At 40.9% G+C, this 19,929-nt stretch overlaps 2 protein-coding genes across 4 annotated transcripts in view; both read left to right on the top strand.

Moving 5' to 3' along the window:
- Window positions 1–19,929, top strand: part of DNASE2B (deoxyribonuclease 2 beta) — a 684,289-nt gene that overhangs the window by 487,609 nt on the left and 176,751 nt on the right. The window lies entirely within an intron of this gene.
- Window positions 5,470–19,929, top strand: part of DNAI3 (dynein axonemal intermediate chain 3) — an 80,270-nt gene continuing 65,810 nt past the window's right edge. Inside the window, exons 1-3 of the mRNA XM_084875198.1 lie at window positions 5,470–5,593; window positions 15,416–15,505; window positions 15,886–15,924. Coding sequence (XP_084731324.1) covers window positions 15,430–15,505; window positions 15,886–15,924 — 115 coding nt within the window. The 5' untranslated portion in view covers window positions 5,470–5,593; window positions 15,416–15,429. The remainder of the gene's footprint in view (window positions 5,594–15,415; window positions 15,506–15,885; window positions 15,925–19,929) is intronic.

The raw sequence follows: 19,929 nt of genomic DNA, 5'->3' as shown, positions 1-19,929 counted from the left end.
TAGAGTTGACTTCAGTAGATGAGTGAATAGAAAAACTCACGCTTTGGAGTCAGATGAATCCGGGCCCAAATCCCCTTCTGTGCCCATATGTGGAGACATATGGGCATTAGAGATTAAATTATGTTTCCCAAATTGCACTTGCAAATTGAGTGTGCCGATTACAGCCTCTTGAGTATCTCATCGTTTTCAGCACATGGGATTCAGATGGAGTGACCTTGGGGAATTACTTAACATCTTCTCCTTCCCAGCCCCTTCTATGCATAACCCATCTAATAATAGGATGCATGCAAAGCACTTATTACTATGCCTGACATATTTTATGTTCTTGTAAATGTTCATTTTGGAGGGGTGAAATTTAAATTAATGAATGAATGAATCAACCATGTTCATGAATTGCAAGACAATATTATTAGGATATTAATTATCAGAAAATTTATTTATAAAATTAACCTAATATCAATCAAAATTCCAGGAAGACTTTTTATAAAAATCGACAAGCTGATTCTAAAATTCATACAAAAATGCAAAGAAACTAGAATAACCAAACAATTTTTTAGCATAAGGACAACCTTTTGGTGCTTGGGACAACACTTCAACTGAGCCACCTGGCTATGGTTCATTTACTTTTTTAACAATGAAATAATTTTGTGTTTTCAGAAAATCTATGTCATTTAATGAATATTCAAACACTGGAAAATGCAGCAAACAGGATTGGGTAGTATTCTTATAATGTAACAATCAGATGTCCTAGCAAGATCAACAGTATTCCAAAGAAATATGTTGAAATCACTAATTTCAGGAGTTATTTTGTTTGCAAAACTTAATATTTCTTGAAATAAAATTCTTAATGTTTATTTGCATGAACTAACATGACAACAATGACAAGTAAGACTGACAACTTAGATTTTCACTGCTTCTTTAATGTACTTCTGTCATGCTTCCATAATATTGACTTTAATTTTTGACTCTGCGTAGTAAAGTTTCCTGTCTTTCTTTTGATTTGGTGTCAATATATTCATTTAAGACAATGATTGATTATTAAGGCTTAATTTTCCCTTTTACATTATTTTTGGCATCTGGGTCTAGAATCAATTGGAGTTAAAATCCAATATACATATGGATCTATTTCTGGACTCTCTAGTCTGTTCCATTGTCTACATATATTCTATATGTCTCTATACACATACCAAACTGTCTTGCGTTAGAGTAAGTCTTGAAATCAGGGAGGGTAAGTCCTCCACTCATATTTTAATAACTATATATTTTGTTAGATGGGTACTAGAATCATCAGGGCAATCGCTTTGTAAGTTATATTAACATCTAATTGCACACCTGAAACTAATATAATATTGTAAGTCACCTGCAATTGAAAAATAAATTTTTAAAAATTTGGGCAAAGGCCTGGCTGGTGTGGCTCAGTGGTTGAGCATCGACCAGGAGGTCATGTTTCAATTCCCTGTCGGAGCATATGCTCTTCCCCACTCAATCCCCAGTTGGGGGAGTGCAGGAGGCAGACCATCAATGATTCTCTCTCATCATTGATGTTTCTATCTCTCCCTCTCCTCTCTGAAATAAATAAAAATATATTTTTTTAAAATGGGAGCAAAGACTATAGAATAAGAAACCTTATCTGATAAAAAAAAAAATGAAAACATTTAAAAAGAAAGTAAACAAGCTTATATAAAGCAATGTATATCCTGGCTGGTTTTGCCCAGTGGTTTTAGTATCAGCCCTTGAACCGAAGGGCTGTGGGTTCAACTCCCAGCCAAGGTCATGTACCCACATTAAATGTTTGATCCAAGCCCCAGAAGCAGGAGGCAACCAATCGAAGTTTCTCTCTCTCTCTCTCCCCCTTCTCACCCTCTCTTCCATTCTCTCTAAAAAATCAATGAGGATTAAAAAATAATAATAATAAAGCAACATATGTCCTAATGTCCAGTCTCATAATGCTTTTGTAATTAATTTTAATAACTGAACCAACATCAAATGGGGAATGAGCAAAATTTATCTGAAATATTTGTCATAAAACGAAGATCAAATCTATTGGATAAGGCAATTCATGTCTCACTTTGAATTGTCAATTGAAGAATAACTTTCTAAATATTAAATTTTTTATTCTTAATAATTTTATAATTTATTTTGCATTAATGCTTCCTACTTTTAATGTTTTTTATTATGAAACTAAAGGCCCAGTTCATGAAATTTTTGTGTCTCTCAGCCCAGCCTGCACTCTCTCCAATCTGGAACCCTTCAAGGAACGTCCAACTGCCTGTTTAAGCCCAATCCCTCTCACAATCCAGGACTGCTGACTCCCAACTGCTTTCCTGCCTGCCAGCCTGATCACCCCCTAACCACTCCCCTGCCAGCCTGATTGATGCTTCACTGCTCCCCTGCCAGCCTGTTTGCCCATAACTGCCCTCTCCTGCAGGCCTGGTCACCCCTAACCACCCTCCCCTGCTGGCCTGATTGCCCACAACTGCCCTCCCTTGCAGGCCTGGTCCCTCTCAACTGCCCTCCCCTGCTGGCCATCTTGTGATGGTCATCTTGTGTCCACATGGGGGCAGTATCTTTGACCACATAGAGGCAGCCATCTTGTGTATTGGAGTGATGGTCAATTTTCATATTACTCTTTTATTAGATAGGATAGAGGCCTGGTGCACAGGTGAAGGCTGGCTGGTTTGCCCTGAAGGGTGTCTCAGACCAGGGTGGGAGTTCCCTTAGGGTATGGAGTGGCCTGAGCGAGGGGCCTGTGGTGGTTTGCAGCATGGCCATGCCCCCTAGTGACCCAAGCAGAGGCCCTGGTATCTGTGATTTATTTATCTCGTATAATTGAAACTTTGTAGCCTTGAATGGAGGCCTGGGGCTGCCAGGGTGTGTGGAAAACTTGGCTTCCTCCATTGCCAGGGAAACCCAAACCTCCTGCTCTCTCTGTGGCCACAACCATATTGGTTGGGTTAATTTGCATACTCACTCCTGATTGGCTGGTGGGCATGGTTTGTGGGTGTAGCAGAGTGATAGTTAATTTGCACATTATCTTTTATTAGATAGGATGTCTAAACAGGTAGCAATAACTTTTACATGTAAATGAAATATGTAATTGTATTTATTATATTGGTTTATAATAATAATAAACCAAGATTTCATTATTTCCTTTTTAAAACCAAATGAAACTTTTGATATAAGCCTATCACAGAAAAGTAATTCATTGTTTATTATTATGGTTACTCATTATATTTCTAAAGCTTGTAAAATTAAGTGCTATAAAAATAAAAGTATATATTATCCTTTCAAGAATTCATTTTTTTTCCCTGAGTCCCAAAGGTTAATCTCTGTTGGGAATTGGAAACAGTACTACATAACCAGGAACCCCCTATAGCATTCTTGGTATCTGATGGATAGCTTTTTTTACATTTCTATCTTCTTGCCATCTCAAAAATCCTGTGAGCTTCAGAGCAACATAACTCAGCTGAAAGTCTCAGGTAGCACAGGTATTAAATCATATACATGTCAAACCCTAATACTTTCCCCTGTCTTTTTACATTTGTACCAATGCATTTTCTTTTCTCTTAATTCCATTTTTAAAAAAATGCTTATTTATTCAACATATACATATCAACAAATAGTTATTGAGGACCTCTTATATTCCAGTAAAGATATTATGTACTATTGATAGAAATAAAAATAGAGTTGCAGTCTAGAAGATAATTTAATTTTTATTTATTGTTGAGAGAGAGGGGTGGGGAGAAAGAGAAGAGAGAGAGGGAGGCCAATTTGTTGTTGCACTTATTTATGTATTCATTGGTTGATTCTTGCATGTGCCCTGACTGGGATAAAACCTGCAACTTTAGCTGTTGGAATGATGCTCTAAACAACTGAGCTACCTGGCCAGGGCCTGCTATGAAGTTTTAAAGTATTTCAATTTCTGTACTTGTTTTGTTGCAGATAGGTAACAAATATTTCATGGACTAGTGGACTAGTAATGTATATCTCCTGGCTGGCTCTGACATCCAAGTGGAAATGTCTACCAGATAGTTGAATATTCAAATCTACTTTTAATTGTCCCCAAAGGGAAGAGGCAATGTCTACTAGAATAAATTTACTTTGAACATAATTTAACTTTAAATCTGATTCAATAAGCATTCATTAAAATATATACTGCATTTAAGACACTATGCTGGCCATTTTAGGACAGTGCTATGGAGAAGGGACAGATTAAGGTCTGTGAGCAATCTGAATAGGCTACTAATTTGGGATTCCTTTATACTAATATTTTTCAAAAATTTAATCGCTGCCCTAACCAGTTTGGCTCAGTGGATAGAGCATCGGCCTGCGAACTGAAGGGTCCCAGGTTTGATTCCGGTCAAGGTTATGTACCTTGGTTGTGGGCACATCCCCAGTAGAGGGTGTGCAGGAAGCAGGTGATCAATGTTTCTCTCTCATCAATGTTTCTAATTCTATCCCTCTCCCTTCCTCTCTGTAAAAAAATCAATAAAATATATATTTTTTAAAATGTAATTGCCATATATCAAGCAGAACAGGGAAAAAACTGATTTCTGTTAACAAACATGAATTCTCTTTCTTTACATTTGAAATAATTTACTGAGCATAGTTTTTCAAACTAAACAACCTATTTGGAACACATTGAACTGTTGAAAATTTAGGTATTAAAAGCGGCTGAACTCAGAGATGGGAACATTATCTTTTGGTTGAATCTTGTATTTGTACTCTCACTTAGCAAAATTATTCATCACGGACTTTTTAAAAATATATTTTTATTTATTTCAAAGAGAGAGGTAAAACATCCATGATTAGAATCATTGATCAGCTGCCTCCTGCACGCCCTCTACTGAGGATTGAACCAGCAACCCAGGCATGTGTCCTTTGAACCCGGGACCCTGCAGTCCACAGGCCAGCGCTCTATCCACTGGTCCAAACCCGCTAGGACCCCATAACCACAGAGAAAATGAACCCTGGAGTTCCTTAGGGGTTTAAATGTGAGACTCATTGTTAAGATTTGAGTTAAAATTTATACAAACGTTAGGTTGGCAAGAGGGAAAGGTTAGAAGATAATGGAACCGGATTATCTCTCCTTCACAGGGGAATCTAGAGCAGGTTTCTGGGAGGACCCAGCTGGCCCTTGGAAGGCGAGGCAGCTGCCCTAAGGATGCTACCCGCTATCTCACATCGCCCTCCCTCCCTGCTGCTGGAGCCCACACCCCAGCGGGCTTCTTCTCCTGGCTCGGCTGCGCTGGACCTCGCCTGTCAGACCGGGGGCCAGGTGGGGCCGCTGTTCTCAATGAAATTATTGCCATGTGCAACTCCTTCCTCGCAAGTGGATAACCGCCGGAGCTCTCCCCGTTTCCTGTTACGTGACGTTATCATCATAGCAACCAATCACAGTTGAAAGAAACTTAGAAAACGGAGACTGTGTTGGTTTGGGTGCCTTGTCAATCTCCGCTGAGTCACCGCCTCTTTTCTCTTAGCAACGGATGCGTCACAGCAACCGCCTGCAGAGGAGCTGCGTTATATGCTCGGAGTTTTCAGCTACGGTACTGCAAAGAGGCTTCTTTTCTCTTCTGTTTAGCAGTATCAGGTAAGGGAAGCTCAGAATGGGAAAGGAGGTTTGGAAAACAAATACTCTACTGTTTTCAAGGGCGTTAGAACACAATGTACTGGACACAGTGGAGACTACAAAAAAGTACAAAACTTTTCCTGCTTGAAAAGAACTTCCAGCCTAGCCAGAAGACAAAAAATAGAAACGAGAGAGCAGATAAGGACATTCTTAAGAACTTTAAGGACAGGTACAGTGTCCTGTTCATAGATCGCATATCCCCAGCGTCTATTACATTGCTTGGCACATAGTGGGAGACCAATAAATACTGGATAGATAATGGATGGATGGATGGATGGATGGATGGATGGATGGATGGATGGATGGGTGGATGGGTGAGTGGGTGGGTGGAAAGGAAAATAACATGATTCTGGTTATTCATCGGTATTAGAGATCAAAGAAGAAAAGATAAACTTGGACTAAAATAGTTAGAGATGACTTCTGTACTGTTAAGAACGGGATGGAGCAGATAAGGAGTGCAGAGAATGAAGGGGGGGGGGACTTTAACTCTTTGAAAGTAAGGACTTTGTCTTTCTCACTTAGTGACCTCCAGTACCTGATTGGTGCTCAGAAAGTTCTCTCCTCCTGCCCAGTGTATGCTGGATGCTGCATGAATTCACAGCCATTTTCAGGCACCTCTGGGTTTGGGGTCCTCTGCATTTGTAAAAGCCTGGCATAGTTAACTCACTCTGGTGTGATTAGAAAGTGTCAAGGAGAACAAAACCGTTTAGGCCTGCGTGAGAAAGCTGGGGAGGCGTCAGTGAGAAGGTCCTGCTGGAGCTGAGCCTCGCAGGATGAGGGATGGGTGAGATTGAAGCAAGAGGAGACAAGTGTGCATGGTATGGAGCAGGAGTGGCTGGAGGGCAGGGGGTTCCCCTGAGAGGGGATGTTTGGAGATGCTGGGACTGTTTAGATATTGGACAGTAACCCTGTGAGGCTGGAGTAGAACTCAAAGAGTGGATATGACGGGGCAGACTGGGAAGGGTGTTAAAGGTGGCGCTTACACAATTGGAATCTAGTCTGCAGACCTGTGCACGACTGTCTCATGGTGATTTTCAGATCGCAGACTCACCCACACCTGCAGAATTACAGTGGCTCCAGGAAGTTTGCATTTCAGATGAGCTCCATTTCTCCCATAGTGGAGGAGAATGCCGCTGTGGACTATAGAGATCCGCATTAGATGCTCCAGTATACAAGGAAGTGACTGGTTAAGATCCGCGTTTCACAAGGAGACAAGGAGGGCTTTGAAGACCTGTCCAGTGGGTGACTCTGCTGGTTGGAACAGAGTCAGGGTGGCTAGTTAAATGTCCATGATCTGATTGGAGAGCGGGGTGTGGATAGAGAAATAAAATCACATGTTTATTTTTACTAAAGGCTAATTGAAATGTATGCATTTAGTAACAAATCACAGTAGTATTAGAAGGCCTGACTTTGCCACTAAGAGAAATTGCACTTCTTTCCTTATTACATTATGAATGTTATAAATATACTAGAAGCCAATGCATGAAGATTTGTGCAAGAATGGGCCTTCCATCCCCTGGCTTCCAGCGCAACCTTTCTGCCTTCCCACACTGCCCAGAGGCCCAGAGTGGCTGGGGCGGTGCCTGCTTATGCAAATTAACCCTCCATCTTTGTTGGGTTGATTTACATACTCACTCTTGATTGGCTGGTGGGTGTTGCAAAGGTGCGGTCAATTTGCATCTTACTCTTTTATTAGTGTAGATTGTTTATGTTCATCACATCCTCAAAATTAAGGTGGTAGTTACAATAGAATCACTGCTAGGTCTTGTTTTGCATTAATAAAGAAGCACATAAATTATTATATCATAATTTTCAAAATATTTTGATAACTGTATTTCAAAAAAATCTCCCTTGCAATCGTATGTTTTAATTTGATTTATGGAGCTTCATCAGGCTGCCAAAGGGTTCATGGCACAAAACAGGAGCTTCTGGTACAGGAGGGCACGTTAAAGGCCTGAACACATGAAGGCTATGGGAAGGAGAGCTTCAAATTCAGGAGACATTTCAAAGGGTGAAGTGATGGAACAGCATCCACTTAAATGAATAGTCTGTCTTGGAAAGAGGTGGAGGTAGGTTGGAAGGGGAGAAACAAGCATAACAGACTAATTGCAAACTTGTCAGAAGACCACTGAAGAGCCCAGGAGAGCCTTGAAGCTTAAGCAGGTCTTGGGGGAGACTAACCATGCAGCAGCAGATCTTGAAGACACATCACCAGACTTCCACGATGTTAGTCTTAGCTCATATTCTAAACTTTTGTTTACAAGAAGAAAAAGATGGGAGGCAAGCATGATGAGCTTACAAATACTTTGGGAAGAGAAAGAAGATGGTGACCATCTAGGCAAGGTCAGCTAATTGAAGAAGACATAACACTTTCTAGGGAAGATGCTAGGGAGAAGGTGCCAGTGCTACAGGTCTTCTCAGAATTAAAGGTCACGTGACTGGGAGTAAGACACTCGTTCATACAGGTAACAAATGGGAACATGTAAACAGGTGTGTGCATTGTAACCAAACCAAGTGAAGGCAGGGCACTGATAACTGTTTAAATCTCTGTATTATATCAATCATAATTTGTCACTTATTCCTTCACATGGAGTAGTTATCCTCCTAATAACAAAAGCTTCATCACACAATAGTCACAGACAAGTTGAAAGTTAGTCTGGAACAGGGTGGTGGCCAGCTCTGAATGCAATGTTCCTCATAATCATTGGAGTGCCGCCACAGGTTTTGAATTGTTACACAGAGGCCTTACCCACGTCTCACTTCTCTCATCGCTCTCTAATACCCTTCGCTGTTAATGTAGAAGAATATGTGTTCTTTGCTACATTGGCAAAAGACAGGTATTCTGGAATGGTGAAGCAATTTATAAAGAACATGAGTGGCTTTGATATAAAAGAATTTCAGTGGAATGCTTAAATATTTGTAAGTGCTATCTTTCACAAATTCTGTTTTGAAATTCAATCAGCTATAGCAGCTTTGCAAACCAATTGTAACACAAGCTACTGAGGTAAGCATAACCTTTATTTTAGGAATAAATGAATTATCTCCTCTTCTACTTTTAATAATAAATTTACTTTAGTTGGGAACAAGAAAATGAGGTGAACATTTCAGTATAATGCAGCTTCGTAAAGTCATTTTTGAATTAAAAATATTTTATGACCTAACTAGGATGCCTAACCACTTAGATACTGTGCTTTTAATTGAGAAGAATTAGGACCTCGGAAAGCCTGTAGAACCACCTGGTTTTCCTTTTCTGTTGGTCACTAGTCAATACTTTAGACACAAGAGTTAATATTTGTGAAAGTAGTAAGCGAGCTGTTTTGGTAAAGTAGCATGCATTTAATGTTTGCTCAATTTTGTCACCTAAGGTACTGATAGAAAATTTGTTTTCCCTGAAAACTGGAAATTGAACCAAATTATCTACAGATCATTTCATGGCAGCATTTGAAAAGAACTGGGCACATGTGATCACTTTGACTATTTCTTGGGATGATTGTATTAAACTGATACCTACATATTCAAGCTTAATACCAATGCAGCACCTCCTAATTCCAGGAAACTGTGAATGTTACCATCCGTGGTAAAGGGGAATTGAGGCTGCAGATGGAATTAAAGTTGCTAATCAGATGGTCTTAAAATGGATATACTATTATTCCGTATTTCTAGGTGGGCACAACGTAATCTCAGGGTCCTGTCAAGTGGAAGAGGGTGGAAGAAGACAAGGTCAGACCGAGTATGCTATGTGAGAAGGACTTAACTTGTAATTGCTGGTTTTAAAGATGGAGAAAGAGAGCCCACAAGCCAAGAGATGCTGGTGGCCTCTAAAAACTAGAAACAACAAGGAAACAGATGCTCCCTTGGGGCCTCTAGAAAGAATGGACCCCCACTGAGACCTTGATTTTAGCCTAGTGAGGTGCTGTCAGACTTCTAAACTATAGAACTATAAGATAATAAATGTGTGTTATTTTAAACACTAAGTTAGTGGTAGTTTGTTACTGCAGCAAGAGAAAACTAACCTGGTATGCATACAGATTATTATTATTACACAGGCCATGAGCCAAAAGCCTCTTGTTCAGATTGGAAATTCATAAGCTAAGAATGGCAGAAGGGAAGGAGTGGAAGAAGAAATTACTAATTCAGGCTCTTTTTTTTATGTACAACTGTGCCATTTATAGAGCTCACATCCTCCCAGAGTTTATAATCTAGTTCACATACCTCAAATTGAATTCCTGATCTTCCGTTTCAAATCTTCTCTTTCCATGGGTTTCCCATCTCAACAAATAGCAACCCCATGCTTTCAATTTCTTAGGTAAAACTCATTAAAGACACGATCCCTTTCTTTCTCTCAGACTCTACATCCGAGTCATCAGCAAATCCTATTGACTCTACTTATAAAATACTAGTGGCCCGGTGCACAGATTTGTGCATATTGAAAGGAAATTAACTAGAAAAAATATTTTAATATCGCTATTCACCCTTTATAATAGAAGAGTCAGAGATGAAAGAAAATTAGTAAAAAATGTATGTGAAAATAATATAAATTGATTAATAAGTAAGCAATAACAACAAACACATGATATAAAAACAAAAACATGATATAAAAACAACATTGTTGAAAACAATGACTGATAAATTGACTAAACTTATTCTAATATCTCCCTGTATACCACATTAAGAATAAAAACACTTTCAGAGTGCTTGACTAATTTCCCTTGTGATAAAGTTTTTACAACTTTAACATCCTATGTTCTTTGAACTCAAGAGAAAGCAACATGTAACTGACCATGTCTGAAAACGGGTTCAGGTAGGAATGTTCCTACTCTGTCTAGAGTTTGTCCTTGTGATTTATTAATAGTCATCGCAAATGCTGGCATCATGGGAAACTGTCTTCCAATAGATTTAAATGGGAGGCCAGTGTCAGACAGGGACAAATATCGCACATATATGAGTCAATGTTTATTTTTAAATTGCCAGTGCACCTCATATGAGCCAGCCAGTTGGATGGTCAGACGGATGGATGGTTGGTCACTTAGCCTTTTATATATACCCAGAGCCCAATCACTTTGTCCATTCCATTGCATCTCCCTGATCTAAGCTGCCATCTTCTCTCTCTTGGATGATTGAATATATATTTTTCATATATATATATATATATATATATATATATATATATATATATATATATTTCGGAGAGAAAGGGAGAGAGGGAGAGAGAGAGAAACATCAATGATGAAAGAGAATCATTGAGCGGCTGCCCCCTGAACACTCCAACTGGGGATCAAGCACGAAACCTGGTTCATAGCTCAATGCTCAGCCACTGAGCCATGTGCACCAGGCTGAATGTTTCTCAATCGGACTCTGCTTCAGCCCTTTCCTCACTGCAGTCTTTGCAGCACAGCAGTCACAGCTTTTGCTCAATTCTTAAAATATGAGTCCAATCAAATAACATAACTCCTCAGCTCAAAATCATCCAACAGCTCTTCACTTTATTCAGTGTAAAAACCCCCGTTCTTATACATGCCCTAGACCCCTTGTGGTATCCTATTTAATAAAAGGCTAATATGCAAATTGACTGAACAGCAGAACAACCGGTTGCTATGACACACACTGACCACCAAGGGGCAACACAGGAGCTGCCCCCTGGTGGTCAGTGTGCTCCCATATGACTGGTGAGAGCAGCAGTGGGGCAGGAGCTTCTCCTGCCTCCGTGGCAATGCTAAGGATGTCTGACTGCTGGCTTAGGCCCACTCCCCATGGGACATCCCCCAAGGGCTCCCACACTGTGAGAGAGTATGCAGGCTGGGCTGAAAGAACCCCCCCCCCCCCACCTAGGGCACAAATTTTGTGCACTGGGCCTGTAATGTTGTATAATTGTACCCAACTATTACCTCCTTTCTCTGTAAGAGGATCATATATTCCCATGCATTGCCATGAAAGCATATATTTCTTCCCCATTATCAGGATTGGCTGTGTGATTGGCTTGGGTCAGTGGAATGTGATCAGAAAGGACAGTGTGCCAGTGCCAAGGAGAAGATTTAGAAGTTGTTGTGTGGGTCTATAAACTCTCTCGCTTTTTCTTTTGCCATGAAAGTAGCATGTATCAAATAGGGACTGCTCCTTCAGCCTGAGTCCAAGAATAAGACTTGAAGCAGCACCCCACTCTCCGTCACAAGACAGAACATGAGAAGAAATAAATGTTTGTTGTTGCATGTTACTGAGACTTGGGGGACATTTGTTACTGCAGCAAAGCTGACTGATATATATCCCCACCTCTCTCTGACCAACTTCATCTCCTAGACTGCCCCTCACTCACTCTGCTCCAGCCATTGTGACCTTCTTGCGGTTTCCTTAAATGTGCCAAGCATACTCCTGCCCCCAAAACCTTTACACTTATTGTTCCCTCTGCCTGGAAACACCCTTCTTTCCCCTGTTATCTACATTTTTTGTTTCCTCCTTTTCTTAGGTCTTTGCTCCAATGTCTATTAATGAGGCCTAGCCTGATTGTTCAATATAAAATTGCAACATCTGCACTCCTACAACCATTTTCCCCTTCCTACTTGATTTTTCCCTTTAATAGTTATCACCATGTGAAGTATTAATTATTTTGCTCCTTTATTTGCTTGCTGCCTGTCTCCCCCGCTAGAATGTGAGCTCTATCAGGGCAATGGTTTGCCTCTTTCAGTCAGTGCTGTATTCCTAACACCTGCATCTGGTATATCACAGTTTCTCAATAAATATTTCTAGAATGAATAGTGGTGGTAGTGGTGGTGGTGATAGTGTGTTTATGCAAGTGTGTGTGTGTTGGGAAGGGGGGGGGGCAAGGATGGGTCCCGGTGGTACTCTATTTTAAGTCAAATACAGCTGGAATAGAATATGGAGATGAGTATATTTACAGAGAATATTTTGAAAAAAGGACTAGGTCCAAGATTTGAAATTATGCTAAGGCTGGAAAGTGGGATGGACAATTGACAAGCTGAAGAATTGGGTCAGAGCCACCCATTGCAGAATATTTAAAAAGTTGAAATTCCTGAAATATTAATGTTTATTGCATGTAACATTATTATGCTTAAAATCATTTTTCCTTAAATATTAATGTTTATTGCATGTAAAAAAAAATAATATAAAATAAAATACAAAAAAGTAGAAATTTCTAAACTGTCAGAAACATAAAATGCTAATTAAAACATTAAATCATAACTTTCTAGGTAAAGACAATTATTTTATACTAGAGGCCCAATGCACAAAGATTCATGCAAGAAAGGACCTTTCTTCCGGGCTGCTGGCACTGCCTTCGTTCCAGCCCCAGAGCCTCCTTCCACCTTCCCACGATGCCTAGAGGCCTGGAGTGGCTGGAGCGGTGTGGAACGCCTGCATTGTTGCCATGCGATGATGCAAACATCCCATTCCACCGCCCAGCTGCTCAGTGCCTAAGTATGCAAATTAACCTGACATCTTTGTTGGGTTAATTTGCATACTCACTCCTGATTGGCTGGTGGGCTTTGTGATGTACGGTCGATTTGCATTTTGCTCTTTTATTAGTGTAGATAGCTTGATTTGTAATGAAACACAGTAGTTACCTCTGAAATAGTTTGTACAAAGGTTAAGAGTGCAGAACTTGGAGTCAGACCAAGGGGATCACACTCTGCCTCCATGGCTTATGGCTTATATGTCCCTTCAGGCAAGTTACCTGACCTCTGTTTTCACATCATAAAATGGAGATGAAGATAATAGCATTAGTAAAATGCCTACCTAGGCCCTGGTGGGGTAGCTCAGTCAGTGGTTAGACACGCCAAGGTTTTGGGTTTGATACCCAGTCAAGGCATGTACAAGAAGCAACAAATGAATGCATAAATAAATAAAACAACAAATTTCTCTTTCTCTCTCTCTCTCTTTCTCTCTCTTTCTCTCCCCGCCCCCTTACTTTTCTAAAATCAATCAATAAATAAAATAAAATGCCTACCTAAAAGATTGGTTAAAATAAAAATAAATAGTACATGTAAATTTCTTCAAATCATGCCTGGCACATATCACTCACCAAACATGAGCTGTCACTATTATCATTTGAAAAAATATGTGTGAAAAATTTGAAGGAAAAAATGTGCCTGCCCAAATACTTAGACACATACCCACACTTTAGTCAAGATTTAGTGATCAAGGTATTGGGCATAAAATAAAACTCATGGTGTTTTGACTATGGGTGATTGCTGGGGTAGAGACAAGGTACCCGTATGTCAGTCTTAGTGATATGTGGATTGTTTGAGCTAAAGGTAACTAGAACCCTGCAGACTCCAGAGAAACTCCTGTTCCCTGCCCTATCTAGAAGAATTTAAATTAGGAGCCTGGCCCACCATAAGAATTAATACCAGAAATGACATTTTACCTTACCTATCTGTATGGCAGGGCACACTAATAGTTACTGAAATGACCCTTTGAAGGCCCAAGATGCATTACCTCCTCCCTGGCTCACCAGTCATACCTCCGTTTCCCTTTCTGTCTCTGAACCTCGGTGCATGTGGAATCTCTGCCTCTTTTATACCAGGATGCAGGGTTTCCATCCATATATATGTGTTAAATTTGGGTTATTTTCTCTGGTTAATCTGACTCAAATCTATTCAATTATTAGATCCACTGAGGGCAGAAGAACATTTCCTCCTCCCCCACACTAGGAAATAATATTCTACCTGTGTTGGTTTATTAAAATGAGACAAACAGTGTACAGTGTAAGAAGACTGAGTTGATGATGATGCAACTTTATTTCATTATATCTTCACAACCACCTTGTGCGTTAGGTCTTATTATCGCCATTCAACTGATGAATCAGCTGAAACTCAGAAGGTCAACAATTTGCCCAGGGTCACTCAGCTGATAAAAGGTAGAGCCTGTTTTTAAACCCCCCTGGTTAGACTCCTGAAATCACATTCCTAACCACTGAACAAGATGGGGCAAAGGTGAGCACTGAGAAGATGAGAAGTGTTCGATGCCATAGCAAGGCCCTTGGCCAAAGCTGTGTCCTGTCAAAATTGATGAGCCATCCCCCAGAAACTTTTGGAGGCCTTTTCTGACAGTACAAATAAGGACACAGTGGTTACATGCACACATGCTCCAATTTTATGTTAATTGATAATTATGTGCATATGTGCACATTGTGGGCCTGTGTCTGCCCAAGGACTTTAAATCTGTCTGTGTAGCTGGGGCACCTGCCAGGGAGCTGGCACAGGCAGCACAGAGCAGCTCCCTGGGTGCAGAACCACAGCCAGAGGCGGGGCAGCAGTGTCCTCTCTGGTGCTTCCATGGCAGGGCCTGAGGCTGAAACCTGGAGGAGTTGGCAGGTCACAGCCCTGAGTTTCAGCTGAATGGCTCCACCGAATGGCAAGGCCTAGACTTAGATTGTTATTGCAATAAACCTCTGCTCCCGGAACACCCACTCTGTAAAGATACATGTTGCCCTAGCTGCTTTGGCTCAGTGGATAAGAGTGTAGGCCTGTGGACTGAAGGGTCCTGGGTCCGATTCTGATCAAGTGCACATGACCAGCTTATGGGCTTGATCTCCAGTAGGGGGAGTGCAGGAGGCAGCCAATCAATGATTCTCTCTCATCATTGATGTTTCTCTCTCTCTCTCCCTCTCTCTTCCTCTCTGAACTCAATAAAAATATATTTTTAAAAAAAATAAAAAGATACATGTTGAGTTAGCCAAAGGCTCAACTTAGAAAACATACTCATGTTTGCTAATGTTTGCTATTTTGAACCTGTGAGCCAGGCATCTAATGGCATTCTCTCTTTGTGCAGCCTGAGTCAGAGCCATGGCTCCAAAACCTCGACAAGGAAAGAGTCCGCGAGGCAAAAAGAAAAAAGGAAAACGTGATAAGGATACAGCTGGTAGGATTGTCTTTTCACTAATGGGATTTTTATGAGTTCAGTCTTTGTACAGTTAGCAGCCAAAATGATCATGGTTTTATGTATCAAGTAAACTTAAATATTTTGGCTGTCTTAAAGCAAAACACAAGTGGAATTCAAAACATGGGCATTTATTTTTATTTTGTATGCATTTCATTACCGCTCTATACCATAGGACACATGTCATGAAGAGAAAGACAAATTATTCAGATTCTGTTTATTTATTTATAAAATAGTTTAAGACTTCATCATATATTTGCATTTATATTTTGTGTTCTCAGACCTGGTTAAAAATATGTAATAAACTAAGATATATATTTAATTCAAAAATGTAAATTTGACATTACTTTATTAAATTCCAGGTAGTGAAGAATCAGAGCCTGTAAATATGGAGAGCTTGGGTAAGTGGAAACAATTTAGAAACTATCCCCAGGCACAATATTTTAATATGCAATAAGTAAGTGAAAATCATACAAATCGGAGCAACTGATCAACATGTACATTGACTAAAATTACATCAGGTCATTGAAAATATAAAATGAAAAACGTTAAAGAAAATGAAAAGTAAGAGTGAAAGAGAGAATTTTAAACTAAGAAATAGACCCAGGCCAACCCATCCCTTCAAACTCCAAATTGAACGATGATTGAGAAACCTTTTGTAATTATGAAGTGTGGTAAGTGTGCAAGTTATTACTCTTATTACAATGATATTTTTAAAACCCTGGCTCATAAACAATATTTATCTGTACTTCCCAGTAAGATTCCACTGGGCCGATTGGTAAGCAAAGAAGCTAGAACTTAGACAGCCAAACTAATGTTGTTCCTACTTTCAGAGGCTAAATAACTAGCAAGCCTTTGTTTTTGTTGTTGCTGAAACTTTCTCTCAGAGTTGACTTAGATGATGCACTTCATGTTTGGCAACAGAGGAAACAGCAAGAGTGGAAAGAGAAAGATCTAAGCCTGTAGGCTGTTGTGAAGATTTTGGCTGTTAATCATTCAGGATAAGCAACTGTTGGCAGTATTTAAGCAGAGCAGAGAGTGGCATGACCTGCCTTACGTCTCCACTGGGTTAACCTGGCTACTCTGTTGAGAACTGCAGGGGTGAGGACAGACGCAACAATCCTGGAAGGAGGAGGTGGTGGCTTGGGCCAGGGTGGCAGAGGAGGTGGAGATGGTAGGAGGATGTCAGCTAACAGTAAATGGCATTGGAGCAGACTATGCTGCCCAACAAGTATGTATGGAATTAATGAATGTGTCACCCTTAAAATCCAAAGCCATTTTTGACCCTTTTCTCTTCCCGCACCCCTACCTACTCCCCTTTAAATCATCCCAACTCCTGTTAATTTCACCTCTAAAATATGTCTCAAACTTGTTCATCTCACATATCTCCACATCTACTACCTTAGTCCAAGCCTCCACATTCCTCACTTAGATGAGTGCCTTAGCTCCTACCTGGTTTCACTGTCTCCACTCAGCCTCCTTCAATCCCTTGTGCACCCGGCAACCTGCCATGTCTATTTCTTACTTGAACTCTCCTTATTGTGACCCTGGCTCTGCTTTCCTCTCTGATTTTTTCTCTTCATCCTCTGGCCCATCCATGGTTCACCAGTCTTGCCTAGCAGGGAATCTACCACATTTGTTCCTGCCTAAGGACCTTTGCTCTGCTCCATGTGCCTGGATAGCTCTTTCCCCAAATCTCTATGCAATTATCTCCTTGTCATTCAGATCTAGACTCCAGTCCCATCTCTGGAAGAGGCATTTCCTGAAGACCTCTTTTTCATCTAGTACCCTTGCCTTCATAGCACTTACCATAATTCTGAAGTTAAAGTACAGTTGATTCTGACATTTTATGGATGTTCTATACAGTTGCTGTGAACACTGAAGTAGCAAATACTGAGCCATTGCTATTAGGGGAAATACAGGGTTAGATTCCTATGAAGCCTCTGGTGATAACATTTCCATTAACCAATCAATATATAATCTTTTTATGTGTATTTCCTTTTAAAGACACTTTATTTAACATATATTGTTAATATATATTCATTCACATATATTCATTTATATATTGATCCTATCTAATAAAAGAGTAATATGCAAATTTACCATACCTCTGCTACACCCACCAGCCACGCCTACCAGCAAATTAGGAGTGAGTATGCAAATTAACCCAACCCAGATGGCTATGGCCACAGAGCAAGCAGGAGGCTTGGGTTTCCCCAGCAATGGAGGAAGCCAAGTTTTCCACCTGCCCTGGTGGGCCCAGGCCTCCAGTCAAGGCTACAAAGTTTCAATTATAAAAAATAAATAAATCCCAACAAAAATGGTGGTAGGCACAAAGCTAGAGAGAGCAGGAGGCTTAAGTTGCCCTGGGCAATAAAAGAAGCCTAGTTTTCTGCCTGCCCTGCCTGCCTTGGCCTCCACTCAAGGCTACAAAGTTCCAACTATAGAAGATAAATAAATCCCAACAAAAATGGCTGCAGCCACAGAGCAAGCAGGGAGTTTGGCTCTGCTCAAGGCTACAAAGTTTCAATTATAGAAGATAAATAAATCCCAGATACCAGGGTCTCCACTTGGGTCACTGGGGGGCATGGCTGGCCTGCAAGCAATCACAGGCCCCTCACCCAGGCTGCCCCATGCCCCAGGGTCACCTAAGACCATCGGAAAGCACAGATATTTACATTAAGATTCATAACAGTAGCAAAATTACAGTTATTAAGTAGCAACAAAAATAATTTTATGGTTGGGGGTCACCACAACATAAAGAATTGTATTAAAGAGTCATGGCATTAGGAAAGTTGAGAACCACTGCTCTAGACTCTATATCTGGGCACTAGCATCATGCTTTTCATCTAATAGGTGCTCAATAACTATTTCTTGACTAAATAATTGGTTAAAAACAAAACAAACAAACAAACACCTCCAGAACCTGAGAAGGGACACAGTAGAGATGTTTCAGCTGGAAGGGAAAGGACTGAAAGAGAGAAGTGAATTTGTTTGTTTATTGGAGAATAAAACAAGCAAACAAACCTCAGAATCTACAATAATAAAAGCGTGATATGCTAATTAGACCAGACTTCCTTCCAGACAAAGCCACAGAACCACGGGGAAAGTGGTAGTGAGACTTGAAAGTAGATTTTCACTTAGCGTCCTACTCTACTAGAACCTCCCTCTTCTACTCCAGGACTCCTTTCAGGGTAACATCAGGATCCCTTTGACGTCCTGGCTATGGGATCCTGACATTATTAACATCACTTGGGCCTCATGGCTATCATGTTCCGGGGGCAAAGACTCCCTTTCTTACCAAGGGACCAAGGGACCCGCAGACCAGCTAGCCAACTGTCTCCTGAGGACCTAAGTTAGGCAATGTCTAGAGTTTCTAGAGAATAGTATTCCTTTAGCTCTTTAATATAATAAGCACTAGAGGCCCGGGGGGGGGGGGGGGGGTGTTTGTGCATAAATTCGTGCACAGGTGGGGGTCCCTCAGGGTGCCCTGTGGGGATCAGGCCCCATCTCATGCCCCCAGCATTGCAGCCCCACAGCCCTGCTTGGCAGCCCACCTTGCCCTGGTGCTGTCCCCTCACCTGCTCCACCATCCTGCCTACAGGGAAATCAATCAGGGCTGGGCCCCCCACATGGCTCTCAGTGCCTGGAAGCTGGGCGGTAGCCCTGCCCCCCGCTGCTGCTGGTAGCTGTCTGCAGGGTGATCAATAGGGTGATCAAGCTGCCACTTACACCCGTGTTGGCCTGGCACTGCCCACTCACCTGCTCCATCATCCCACAACAGTCCCTCTCTCATCAGGGCTGGCACCACCTCTCCTGCCACCCACTGCCAGTGCCGTGTTGCCAATGCCTGCCATATTCCATGCAACCCAGAGATAGTCAGCACATATTATAACAAACTGTCGAACTCCCAGTCGAAGGACAGCCCGAAGGGACAATTTCATATTAGGCTTTTATTATATAGGATTATTATAGCCATGACAAGATGGAGGTGCTGTGACTCCCAAAAGTTAAATAATTTACCCAAATTATAATTACAAATCATACTTTAATACAGGTTAGGGTATCAGTGGTGTATTAGTTCCATGTTGTTGCCATAACAAATTACCACAAATTTATTACCTTACAGTTTTGGAAATACTAGTCTGAAATTACTTTTGCTGGGATAAAGACTAGGTGTAAGCAGGGCTGATTCCTTCCAGAGGCTCTGAAAGGAAAATATTTCCTTCCCTTTTTTAGCTAATGACACTGTATTCATTGACTCTTAGCCCCCCTTCCTCTGTCTTCACAGCCTGCAGCATAGCATCTTCTAAACGTTCTCTCTCTTTGACCTCTGCCTCCCTGTCATGTCTCCTTCCTTGACATTGACCCTTGTGATTATATCAGGCCCATCTCAGGGCCCAATA

Source organism: Pipistrellus hanaki, assembly GCF_964339955.1.
Source record: "Pipistrellus hanaki genome assembly, chromosome: 2".
NCBI lineage: Eukaryota > Metazoa > Chordata > Mammalia > Chiroptera > Vespertilionidae > Pipistrellus > Pipistrellus hanaki.
This window is presented reverse-complemented; position numbering and strand designations above follow the sequence as displayed.